General features: G+C 44.4%; 1 protein-coding gene across 1 annotated transcript in view; it reads left to right on the top strand.

Annotated features, from left to right (window-relative positions):
• Positions 1-12,040, top strand: part of celsr3 (cadherin EGF LAG seven-pass G-type receptor 3) — a 122,457-nt gene that overhangs the window by 101,629 nt on the left and 8,788 nt on the right. Inside the window, 10 exon segments of the mRNA XM_022757560.1 lie at positions 2,104-2,254; positions 2,383-2,553; positions 3,483-3,650; positions 3,766-3,892; positions 4,551-4,757; positions 7,821-7,995; positions 8,966-9,078; positions 10,123-10,202; positions 11,220-11,346; positions 11,774-11,893. Of these exon segments, the coding sequence (XP_022613281.1) occupies positions 2,104-2,254; positions 2,383-2,553; positions 3,483-3,650; positions 3,766-3,892; positions 4,551-4,757; positions 7,821-7,995; positions 8,966-9,078; positions 10,123-10,202; positions 11,220-11,346; positions 11,774-11,893 (1,439 nt within the window).

The raw sequence follows: 12,040 nt of genomic DNA, 5'->3' as shown, positions 1-12,040 counted from the left end.
GTACAATGTCATGAATTAGTTTTCTTTTGATTATAAATGAATATAATTTGGATTAAAAAAGGGGGCGGGACAACAGGAAAGCAGCCGTGTTGAGGAATACTGGTAACGCTGCCTGAGGTGTGAGATGTAACGTGACACGAGTGTCATTAATGGTGGAGACTCATGTCATTTTCAGTGACACACCTGTGACTTTGACCACATTTGTGTTTCTGTCAGTCATAAACCTGGACCGCGTGGGAGAACCACACCACGTGCGGCGGCGTTTCCCTCAGTTACCACACCAGCCCTCGTTCCGTGGTCAGGTTCTGTGGGAACCCCACACCCATTGATCGTCCCCCGCCGCCCTGGTGCCTCAACGACAGCCAGCCAAGCATACACAACTGGAAGGAGAAGGAGCGGACGAGAAGAGAAACGTAAGAGACGCACACACAGAAATAAAGACTGAGCCTCAGAGAATATTCTCACACTGACTTCTCTGTTCCAGCCTCAGCTCCTCAGAGCGCCGCTGCCTGCCCCCGTCAGCATCTCAGCATATCAACAGGAGAATACACCTGCAGCCAGACGCACCGTGTCCCTACCGGAGCCGCCCATCACCATCGTCATCATGTTGATCTATCGAAGTCTGGAGCCGCCCTCCCCCCCAAGTACCACACTGACCGGCAGGAGTGAGGTGGGAGCACGCCGCACTCAGAGCAAAAAAACTTGATTTAACAGGCACTACGGCTGGCTTATATAGAAACCTTTTTGTACCCCTGCGGCTGTAGTTCAGCAGTCATAACACTGAAGATACATTAATATCGTCAAGTTTATTTCATAAGAGCTTGTACAAATTCTGTCTGGCACGGTGAAATACAAATTGTAAAGAGTCATTGAAACACAAGGGGAGAACAGAGTAAAAACCATAAACAGAAACATGTAAATAACAAGCACTAAATCACTGAATGAACATGACAACACACTGAAAGGGTTTGGAGAATATAAATGGTGTCCAGATTTGTAAAAAATAAGAGATGGGATTCGTCTAATTTCTAAATGGAACACTGTTTCCATCATTTTTGGACAGCAAGAAAAAAATGCCTTTGTTTTCTGCTTTAATCTGATGAATTAAATGACGAAGATCTTCATTCCGAAAGCAACACAAACACGAGTGTGGTCACATGATTGTACCAACTAGTCTGATCTGTTTGTGTCTTTATTGAAAGTTAAACTATTGACACTGGATCGGGAGTCTGATAGCTCCTGACTCGTCTTGTTCATGTCACGATCCCAGATATTTCAACCTTGGAAGGATCCAAGAGTTACATATGAACAATAATAAGTAGTGGTGTGATATAGTAAACAGAGCTGAATTGTATTAAGAAACAAAGATAAACTCAGGCAGTTTCAAAAGGGTTTATATAATGATAACAGTTATCATGGTCCTGGAGCTCTAGTAAAATAAAATTTCTGACCATCTCTCAGAATTTTTCTCTTTCCAATGATTGGTGAAACAGGAAACTCAAGAAAAATACGATAACTAGAGAAAGTATAAAACGCCGCAAAAACGATGCACTGCTGATGCAGAAGAATTGAAGTTAATACTTCCTGTGAGTTGTAGTGATGAGTTAGCCCCCAGCATCAACCTTGCTCTCTGCCTCAGGCTTCCAGACACCCCGTGATGGAACTCGCTCCGTGTGCCATCGCTCTCCCGTTACAACAACGCAGAACTTTGTGGGCGGACACTTGGACCAGCCCATCTGGCTTGAGTTCAAGCTGCTGGAGACGTCCATCGCAGCAAAGCCACTGTGTGTGGCAGTGGGAACCACAGCAGCCCGTGAGTACAGACACATCACTATCGTACATGTTCATTATCAGGCTAAGAGTTACACTATCTCTCTCTTCCCCCCCCGTACAATTGTCATGAATTATTTCTTTTGATTATAAATGAATATAATTTGGATTAAAAAAGGGGGCGGGACAACAGGAAGCAGCCGTGTTGAGGAATACTGGTAACGCTGCCTGAGGTGTGAGATGTAACGTGACACGAGTGTCATTAAGGTGGAGACGTCATGTTCATGTTCAGTGACACACCTGTGACTTTGACCACATTTGTGTTTCTGTCAGTCATGAACCTGGACCGCGTGGAGAACCACACCCACGTGCGGCGGCGTTTCCCTCGTTACCACACCACCCTGTTCCGTGGTCAGGTTCTGTGGGACCCCTACACCCATGTGATCGTCCCCCCCGCCGCCCTGGTGCCTCAACGACAGCAGCAGCAACACAACTGGAAGGAGAAGGAGCGGACGGAGAGAGAACGTAAGAGACGCACACACAGAAATAAAGACTGAGCCTCAGAGAATATTCTCACACTGACTTCTCTGTTCCAGCCTCAGCTCCTCAGAGCGCCGCTCCTGCCCCCGTCAGCATCTCAGCCAATCAGACAGGAGAATACACCGCAGCCAGACGCACCGTTTCCCTACCGGAGCCGCCCATCACCATCGTCATCATGTTGATCTATCGAAGTCTGGGAGCCGCCCTCCCCCCCAAGTACCACACTGACCGGCGAGGAGTGAGGTGGGAGCACGCCGCACTCAGAGCAATAAAAACTTGATTACAGCAGCTACGGCTCTTATATAGAAACCTGTTTTACCCCTGCGCCTGTTATTCAGCAGCAAACACTGAAGATACATTATATATCGTCAAGTTTATTTCTAGAGCTGAACAAAGTGCTGCACGAGGAAAACAAATGTAAAGAGTCAGTGAAACACAAGGAGAACAGAGTAAATAAACCATAAACAGAAACATGTAAATAACAAGCAGCTAAATCACTGATGAACATGACAACACACTGAAAGGTTGGAGAATATAAATGTGTCCCAGATTTAAAAATAGAGATGGAGATCGTCTGATTTCTAATGGAAACTGGTTCCATCATTTTGGAGCAGCAAGAAAAAATGACTTTGTTTTCTGCTTTAATCTGATGAATAAGACGAGATCTTCATCCTGAACACACACAAACACGATGTGGTCACATGATGACCAACAGGTCTGATCTGTTGTGTCTTTATTGAAAGTTAAACTATTGAACTGATCGGAGGTCTGATAGCTCCTGACTCTTCTGTTCATGTCACGAGTCCAGACTGATTTCAACCTGTGAAGGATCCAATGATGTTTTACATATGAACAATATAATGATTAGTGTGTGATTAGTTGAAACAGAGCTGATTGTATTTTAAGACAAAGATAAACTCAGGCAGTTTCAAAGGGTTTAACATCGAATCTTTAATCGTCTCATGTGACCAGTAAAATAAAATTCTGACCATCTCTCAGAGATTTTCTCTTTTCAATGATGTGAAACAGGAAACTCAGAAAATACTGGAACTAGAGAAAGTTTGATAAACGACTAAAACGATTCACTGCTGATCAGAATTGAAGTTAATTAACTTCCTGTGAGTTTAGTGATGGAGTTAATGGCCCCAGCATCACCTTGCTCTCTGCCTCAGGCTTCCCAGACACCCCGTGATGAACTCGCCCGTGGTCACGCTCTCCGTCTACAACAACCAGACGTTTGTGGGCGGACACTTGGACCAGCCCATCCTGCTGGAGTTCAAGCTGCTGGAGACGGCCAATCGCAGCAAGCCACTGTGTGTGCAGTGGAACCACAGCAGCCCGTGAGTACAGACACACACACGTACATGTTCATTATCACCTAGAGTTACACTATATTAACAATATGTATAAGGCTTTATGTTTTATTCTATCTATCTATCTGCCCCCCCCCCGCAGGTATGAGCCAGGAGGCTGTTGGACGGTGAGGGACTGTGTCGTGGTCTACAGGAACACGTCTCATGTCCGCTGTCAGTGTCAGAGACTGGGGACGTTCGGTGTGCTGATGGACAGTTCACAGAGAGAGGTCAGTGACCCTCACACACCTTTATCATCATTCAATCAAGTGGATTAACTTCACATTCACTATCAGCTGTTAATGTTATGGATTAATATCAGCGTGTTGTTTGTCATTGGACCGTCTCAGCTGTAGTTACTGGATTTAGAGAGAGTGAAATCCTGACTGACGTCCTGCAGACTGAGGGAAGACGTGATTCATTCAAACAAATAAATAAATCAGAAACAAGAAAGATTGAGGGATCAGAAACCTGGAGCCGTTTTTCTTCAGCATCATCAGTCCGTCACAGAGAGGAGGAGAGACGCTGCAGATTGATAAGTCTCCTGGAGTGTGTTGTGTTTACTGGCAGCTGATGCTTCTGTGCACAGACTGACGAACACGCAGATCAGGAGCGCCCTGTGTGACATCACACCTGATGGTTATTTGTAGATATTGATGTTGATATTGATGAAGCTCCTCACGGTCGGTGCAGCTGTAGTTTCCAGATGATTGAACATGGTGATGTGAATATGATCCCAGACTTTTTCATCTTTTACTGAATTTGTCTCCCTCCTTCCCTCCCCTCACATTTTACTTTTTCATCTGCTCCACCTAAATGATGATAACACCCCCCCCCTCTCTCTCCACCCCCCACCCGACCCCCACCCCCTCTCTCCTCTGTGAGCAGCAGCTGGAGGGAGACCTGGAGACGCTGGCTCTGGTCACGTACTCCTCCCTGTGCGTCTCCATGCTGGCCCTCCTCCTCACCGTCCTGGTGCTCTCCTGCCTCCGAGGCCTCAAGTCCAACACCAGGAGCATCCACTCTAACACAGCGGCGGCCATGTTCCTGTCGGAGCTGGTGTTCCTGCTCGGGGTCAACCAGACTGAACAGCAGGTCAGTGGTAGTGATGCCTCTCTGTCCTCCGGCTCACAGCTCTTTCTGGATGAGCAGATATTTAGCTTGTGGCCTGATTTGTGCAGACGTAGAGACGTTCACCTTCAGACTCACTGTAGAACACCATACATCCTGCGTCTCTGGTGCAGCTCTAACAGACAGAACGTGTAGGGGACGATGAGAGAGAGATCAGCACACACTGTGAGAGCTGTGGATACGACACACTGCAGTTTTACCTTCTGGATCTCGGGTCTTTTTTCTGAATGACACGTTGTGTTTATTGTTTAAAAAGTCAATGACAGATTGATTAACACACCCGCCTGTTTCCAGTGTTGAAGTAACTCAGGTCTAACCGTCAGAAGTCACTGTTGATCAGCGTCTCTTTCCTCCTGCTGCTGATCCACAAAAATATTCTAAATGTGCTTCATGAGTGGTTCGGCCATTCGTCCGGAAGATGAAATTAAATATTTTCTATTAAGATAAATTTCAAATTAAGAAGAACTTGTTCCAGGTTTGTTTCTTTTATGATGAGAAGTGTTTCACTGGTTCCCGCTCTGCCCTCATTCTCTAGAGCAGCGTGATAAACTCTCCTGCAGGATGGTTGGTGTGTTTTTATTCCTTCCTCCTCACTTCACATCATCTTCTTTCCTTTCTCTCTTTCTTCCTCCGTCTGTTTTGTTACATCATAATTAAGTGTGTGTGTTTAAGGAGCAGAGTCTTGTAAATATGTGCTCACTCAGCATGAAATCTAATTAATGAAGCAGGATCCCCTCACAGTGGACTGTGACTCTGACCGGTTTCTCCTCGCTCAACAGTAGGTTCTAACTCATGTGCATCATGTAGAGCTGTGTGTGTGTGTGTGTGTGTAAACTCAGCGTCTGGTTGTATTGCTGCCAAGGCTGCAGCTATTTCTGTGTTGTGAGGAATCTGCACTGAGCTTCTTTTAACCTTGAAATCTGGGACATTCCTCAACTTAAAGATGTTGAACGCACACACACACACACACACACACACACACACACACACACACACACTCAGCTGTGTGTTTCTGCATGAAGCCTGAGACAGAAGTGTTTAGATCTCGCTGCTCTGCTTCAGTCATGTTTTTATTCTGTTTTCTTTGGTGCAAACTGAAGTGGAAAAGTTTAATTTGACATGTTACTGTATTTAATATGTGTAAATATTATTATATTTATTGAAGTCATCAGGTGTAACCACAAGTAGAGATGTTCCGACACCATGCTGTCCGTCCTAATATCATCACGTCACCTGAGGTGGTGTACTGGCCGACACACAGAACCAGTGTGATCCATACACAGCTGTGTACTGCCTCAGTATGATGTGACAGTTGAGTGGTTCAGGTTAAACCCTGTAAAACATGAACAAAGACGTGAGTTCCATAGAATCTTTCTTTTATTATCTAATTTAACTGTCAATCATAAAAGATAAAGAACTAATTCACATTTAAAAAGCTTTATTGTTCAAGAAGAAGAAGAAGAAGACATGAAGCCAAACACAACAGTAACATGTAACACTCCGACATGTTGCTAACGGCTAATCAGTTCTTCTTCTCTGCTCTAAAACAGCAGTTTCCAGTGGCTGCAAGCACGACTTCCCCATGAGAACTGCTGTTTCATCTTATCTGTTTATCTGGGGGTGAAACCATAAAGTTTATTAATGAATGACATGGTATCTGATCGGTGCATAGACTCAAGACCTCATACTGTGTTTTCATCAGTATTGGAACAAGGTGAACTACAGGTGAACCCACGCTGCGACCTGAAGACAGGAAGTCATGTCTGAGAGCAGCTGGTTTAAACTGGTGTTTGTATTTGATAAGAACACATAAACTACAAATGGACCAATCACAGCAGACTGCTGTTTGTTCTCTTGATTTAGTTAAACGTGATATTCCAAGCATGACTCTGAAAACAGACGTCTCATTTGAGTCCTGTGTTTCCAGGCTGTTTCCTGTGGTGGCTTTAGATTCTGTCAAACAGCACCAGGCGTCTCTCTGAGGACGTTCAGATGTGCAGCTGCTGTAATTCACAGCCACTTGAGTTTGAGTGACATATCTCTCATCCGGCCAAACAAACAAACAGAGTTCAAATCCTCGTCTCCAGGCTGCTGCAGTGCAGCCTGAGGGTGATTTCACAGAAAGCTTAAATGCTAAGACTCTGAATTAAGGCAGCACTGACTCCAACCAAACAGCTGCTCTTCATGAGAGCTTCTCCTGCTCTGGATTCGCTCCTGACGACTGTCAAACCTGACAAAGATGACACCAATAACACTGATGTGACGTCACCCGATGGTTCATGCAGCGTCACTAAACACAAAGTTCTCCATCTGCATCAGATGTTTAATAAATGTCTGTATCACAGACACAGAAACACTATTTAGCAGTTCATTACATTAAACACATGATCGTCAGATTCACGAGGAGAGTTCAGGTTTATTCAGCGTTTCTTTAGTGTGTGTGTTCATTAAACGTGTGTGTGACAGCGTGGGAACATCATGTGCCTCATTAACTGTTTTGAAGATGAAATTAAATATTTTTCATTAAGATAAATTACAAATTATGTTGCAACAATATCAGATCATTTGAATCAAAACAAGAATAACAAACAATCGAAGTTTACACTCTTGAGTTTCTGCTGTCCCACAACAGACTGATATCTACAGACCACACAGAGACGTTCATCTGACACACACACACACACACACACAGACGGCTGTGGAAACACCTGTGGGGGCAGGTACCTTCCTGTACTGATGGAGGTATCAGTTGTAATCACACTCCTGGGTTATTACTGTCATTCAGCACATTAGCAACAGGCTCTTAAATTCATATCAGTAGTTTAGTGTGTTTCCTGGAGATATCCTGTAACACGCTGGAATTCACTCTGTTCATTAGTCGTGTTGTTAATTAGCTCCTGAGTGACATCACTGCTGACAGTCACATGATCAAGTTTCTACCTCTCTCCTGCACCTTCATCCTTTCATGGCTGCATTTCTCTCTAAATCTCTCCATCTCTCTCTCTTCTTCTTCTTCTCTCCCTCCAGTTTCTGTGCACCGTCGTCGCCATCCTGCTTCATTACTTCTTCATGTCCACCTTCGCCTGGATGTTCGTGGAGGGTCTTCATATCTACCGCATGCAGACGGAGCAGCGCAACATCAACTACGGAGCCATGAGGTTCTACTACGCCATCGGCTGGGGCGTTCCCGCCATTATTACAGGTGACACACACACACACACGTCAACACAGTCACAGACATGGAGACACATAAGGTTTCTTTGAAATGTTGGTAGAGACGTGTCTGTACATCGACGTCAAAACACACACACACACACACACACACACACACTCTCACACACACACACACATCCACAGTGAGTCTGGCTGTGTAGATAAGGTGTCCTATTGACACTTGAATTAAACAGGTTTCAGTGACATTTTAATGTGGAGATAGTAAAACACACACACACACTGGCTCACAGGTGTGTTTATCTGTCCGTCTGTATTTGGGTTTTTCCATTTCTTGTCACTTTTGCAATTCAATTTAAAAAATGTTTAAATCCTCGACCGTCACCTTGACAGTGTTCGTCCAAACAAGGACACACAAGGACTTTTGACAGATCTCCTAGCAACCATGTCTGATCTGGTCTGGTCTGGTCTGATCTGGTCTGGTCTGGTCTGGTCTGATCTGGTCTGGTCTGGTCTGGTCTGGTCTGATCTGGTCTGGTCTGGTCTGGTCTGGTCTGATCTGATCTGGTCTGATCTGGTCTGGTCTGATCTGATCTGGTCTGGTCTGGTCTGGTCTGGTCTGGTCTGGTCTGGTCTGGTCTGGTCTGGTCTGGTCTGGTCTGGTCTGGTCTGGTCTGGTCTGGTCTGGTCTGGTCTGGTCTGGTCTGGTCTGGTCTGGTCTGGTCTGGTCTGGTCTGGTCTGGTCTGGTCTGGTCTGGTCTGGTCTGGTCTGGTCTGGTCTGGTCTGGTCTGGTCTGGTCTGGTCTGGTCTGGTCTGGTCTGGTCTGGTCTGGTCTGGTCTGGTCTGGTCTGGTCTGGTCTGGTCTGGTCTGGTCTGATCTGATCTGGTCTGGTCTGGTCTGGTCTGGTCTGGTCTGGTCTGGTCTGGTCTGGTCTGGTCTGGTCTGGTCTGGTCTGGTCTGGTCTGGTCTGGTCTGGTCTGGTCTGTCTCCTTGCTGCAGGTCTTGCTGTGGGCCTGGACCCAGAGGGTTACGGGAACCCAGACTTCTGTTGGATCTCCATCTACGACAAACTCATCTGGAGCTTCGCTGGTCCGATCGCCATCGTCATACTGGTAACTTCCTGTCTGTCACAACACGCCGTGGTTAATCCTGTAAAACACCTTCATTCAAACAGCAGCTTCCAGGCTGGAAACACATCAACAACAGAACATTAAAAACACTTGAATAAATAGAAATATTAAATACATAAAAGACCTGCAGCAGATTAAAAGATGATGTGTACGTGATTTATTGATAAGCTGCAGTGAACAGTGATGTTTCAGTCCCTGATCTAACTGAGCTGACAGTCTGAGCAGATCTCAGGTGTTCCAGGGAGCGATCTGCTATCACAGGTGAGGAGCAGAGAAACTAACAGCTGCTTCACCTGCTCCTGATTCTGGGAACACTGAGTGAAGCTGACCCAGATCACCTGAGGGGTCCGGATGTGTTCAGACCAGAGACCTTTAGGTCTTTACAGACCAGGAGGAGGATTTTAAAATCTGTTTGCACGTAGAAAATAAGAATATAAAATGAAGCGTGATGTGATGGAGACTGTTTGATATCATCACATGATATAATCAGATAGTGAAACTGTGTAAACTTGTTTCGTGTTCCCTCCTCCTTCCCACATTAACACACGACCTCCTCCTCAGTGACGAATGGCAGCTCTCCAGACGAATGTCACGAAGACGCCCCCTTGAACTCTTCACTGTAATTCTAATTACATCACGCTAAGACCCGTCACTGTGCAACCGCAGCATCTCAGACACAACATGTGCCGGGGTTAAAATCCTGATGAATAATTACACAGCAGAGGATTTACACACTATTTCCTTTCTCTTTCATCCTGCTGTTCTGTTGCTTCTTCTCTATTCATTCATTCATTCATTCATTCATTCATTCATCCTGCATTTTTCTTTTTTCACTCTGATTTATTTTCATAGAAACTAAAGAACTGAAACAGAATGAAAGAGATTAACTTTTTCCTTTGACTTTTTCATCCTCATTGATTTAGTGTCATCTTCATCCTGATGTTGCTAACGGCAATGTCAGTGTTGGATCAGCTGAAGGGCATTAAAGATGTTGCCTCACCGTTTGTATTGATCTGCTCTCTCCAGATGAACGGGGGGATATTCATGATCGTAGCCAAGATGTCCTGCAACCCGTCGCAGAAGGAGACCAAGAAGCTTCCTGTCATGTGAGTACAGGACGGTTCTGTCAGCTGATTCCCATCGCGTGATGTCACATGATGTCTTTTATGACTCGTCACATGATGCTGTGTAAAGATCTCTTTTTAAAAACACCAGAATTCTGTCTTTGAAGTCTGTGGTCTAATATTGTGTGTGTGTATATATATATATATATATATAAAATGATATAATGTGATTTAATATGAAGATAATCTGTCTGCACCACAGACACAGTCGAGTCAATCATCCTGGTTTGTTGTATAGCGTTACTCTGACGTTTCAATAAACTTATGATACGTTACGATAATCTTTATTGATCCCACTCAGAGAAACTGAAGTGTTACCACTGCAAAATACTCTATAATAATAATAATAATAATAATAATAATAATTGTTATTATTATTGTTATTATTATAATAAACTTTATTTGTAGAGCACCTTTCATACAAGAACTGCAGCCCAACGTGCTTCACATGAGAAGACATAAAACAATGTAAAATGAGATGAAATAAATAAATCTGCGTCACTCTTTATAATATGTTTTTATACTGTTTCTGTTTATTGAACAATTCTACTTAGTGTAAAAACAGCGAAAATGAACAGAAATGAATCATGAAAATAAAATAAAAGAACTTTACACCAAACATGAAAAAAGAGTTTGAAGTTTAAATGTGTAAACAAACACTTTTATTTATTCCTTTTATCAGATCGTGTTTTAACTTCTTCACTGAGCATCACAAACCATGGGGAGCGTAGTGCTGATAATGATTTGTGAACGAACAGGGAACAAATCTGTCTCACTCATCAACTATGATCATGTTATTGATCAGATCGACACAGAGACGTCTGTGTTCTTCCTCTGGTTTTATCTGCTGCTCTCACTTCCTGGTAGAGTGACATCACAGACTCGTCCCGGTGAATCCAGATCTAACCTCCCTCTCTCTCTGTCTCTCTCTCTCTGTCTCTCTGTCTCTCTCCCTCTCTCTCTCTCTCTCCCTCTCTCTCTCCCTCTCTCTCTCTCCAGTGCTACCATCCGTAATGCCTTCCTGCTGCTGCTGGTTGCCACCTCCACCTGGCTGTGTGGCCTCATGGCTGTGAACAACAGCATCCTGGCTTTCTACTACATCTTTGACGTCCTGTGCCTCGTGCAGGTGTGACCAGCTCTGTGTTTGTGGCAGTAGTAGAACTAATCCACTGAATAAATACATTCGGGTTATTTCCAACTCTAATTCAAACAGTATCCAGCTGATTGATGATTTTACTTATTTTATTTTTTACACATAAGATGAAATATCCTTTATTGGTCTCACAGTGGGGAATGTGCAGAATGACAGCGGCAAAGTGTCAAGAAAGAAAACTGCAAGATGACAATATCAAATACTATAATAATAATATAATATATGTACAATAGATATGTAAATATAACATAAGATATGTCAACATTACTCCCTGTGTACCTGTGACAGTGTTATGTTTGGACACGTGGTCGTGTGAAGATCTTGTAGATTAAAACCTTAAACTCCATCGTTCTCTCTCTCTCTCTGTGTCCCTCTGCCTCTCTCGACCGCCCTCTCTCAGGGTCTGTCGGTGATGCTGGTCTTCACTGTGTTTAACTCGGAGGTCCAGGAGGCCTGGAGAGTGGCCTGTCTGGGTAAGAAGAGTCCTGGAGAAGACCCACCCAGACCTCCTCAGGGCACAGTGAGTCCCACACACACAGCCGGTCTCGTCTGGTTCGGTTCGTCCTCACCACAGACTCATTTACACTGCAGTCATTAAAAACACCATGTAAAATAAAGACTCACTGGTTTTCATCATGGACATGAGCTGTGACATTACAGGGTGAAT

The sequence above is a fragment of the Seriola dumerili genome, unplaced genomic scaffold, assembly GCF_002260705.1.
Source record: "Seriola dumerili isolate Sdu_G_001 unplaced genomic scaffold, Sdu_1.0 BDQW01000283.1, whole genome shotgun sequence".
In the NCBI taxonomy this organism is placed as follows: Eukaryota; Metazoa; Chordata; class Actinopteri; order Carangiformes; family Carangidae; genus Seriola; species Seriola dumerili.
Note: the sequence above shows the minus strand (reverse complement) of the source record. Positions and strands in the feature narration are given on the sequence as shown.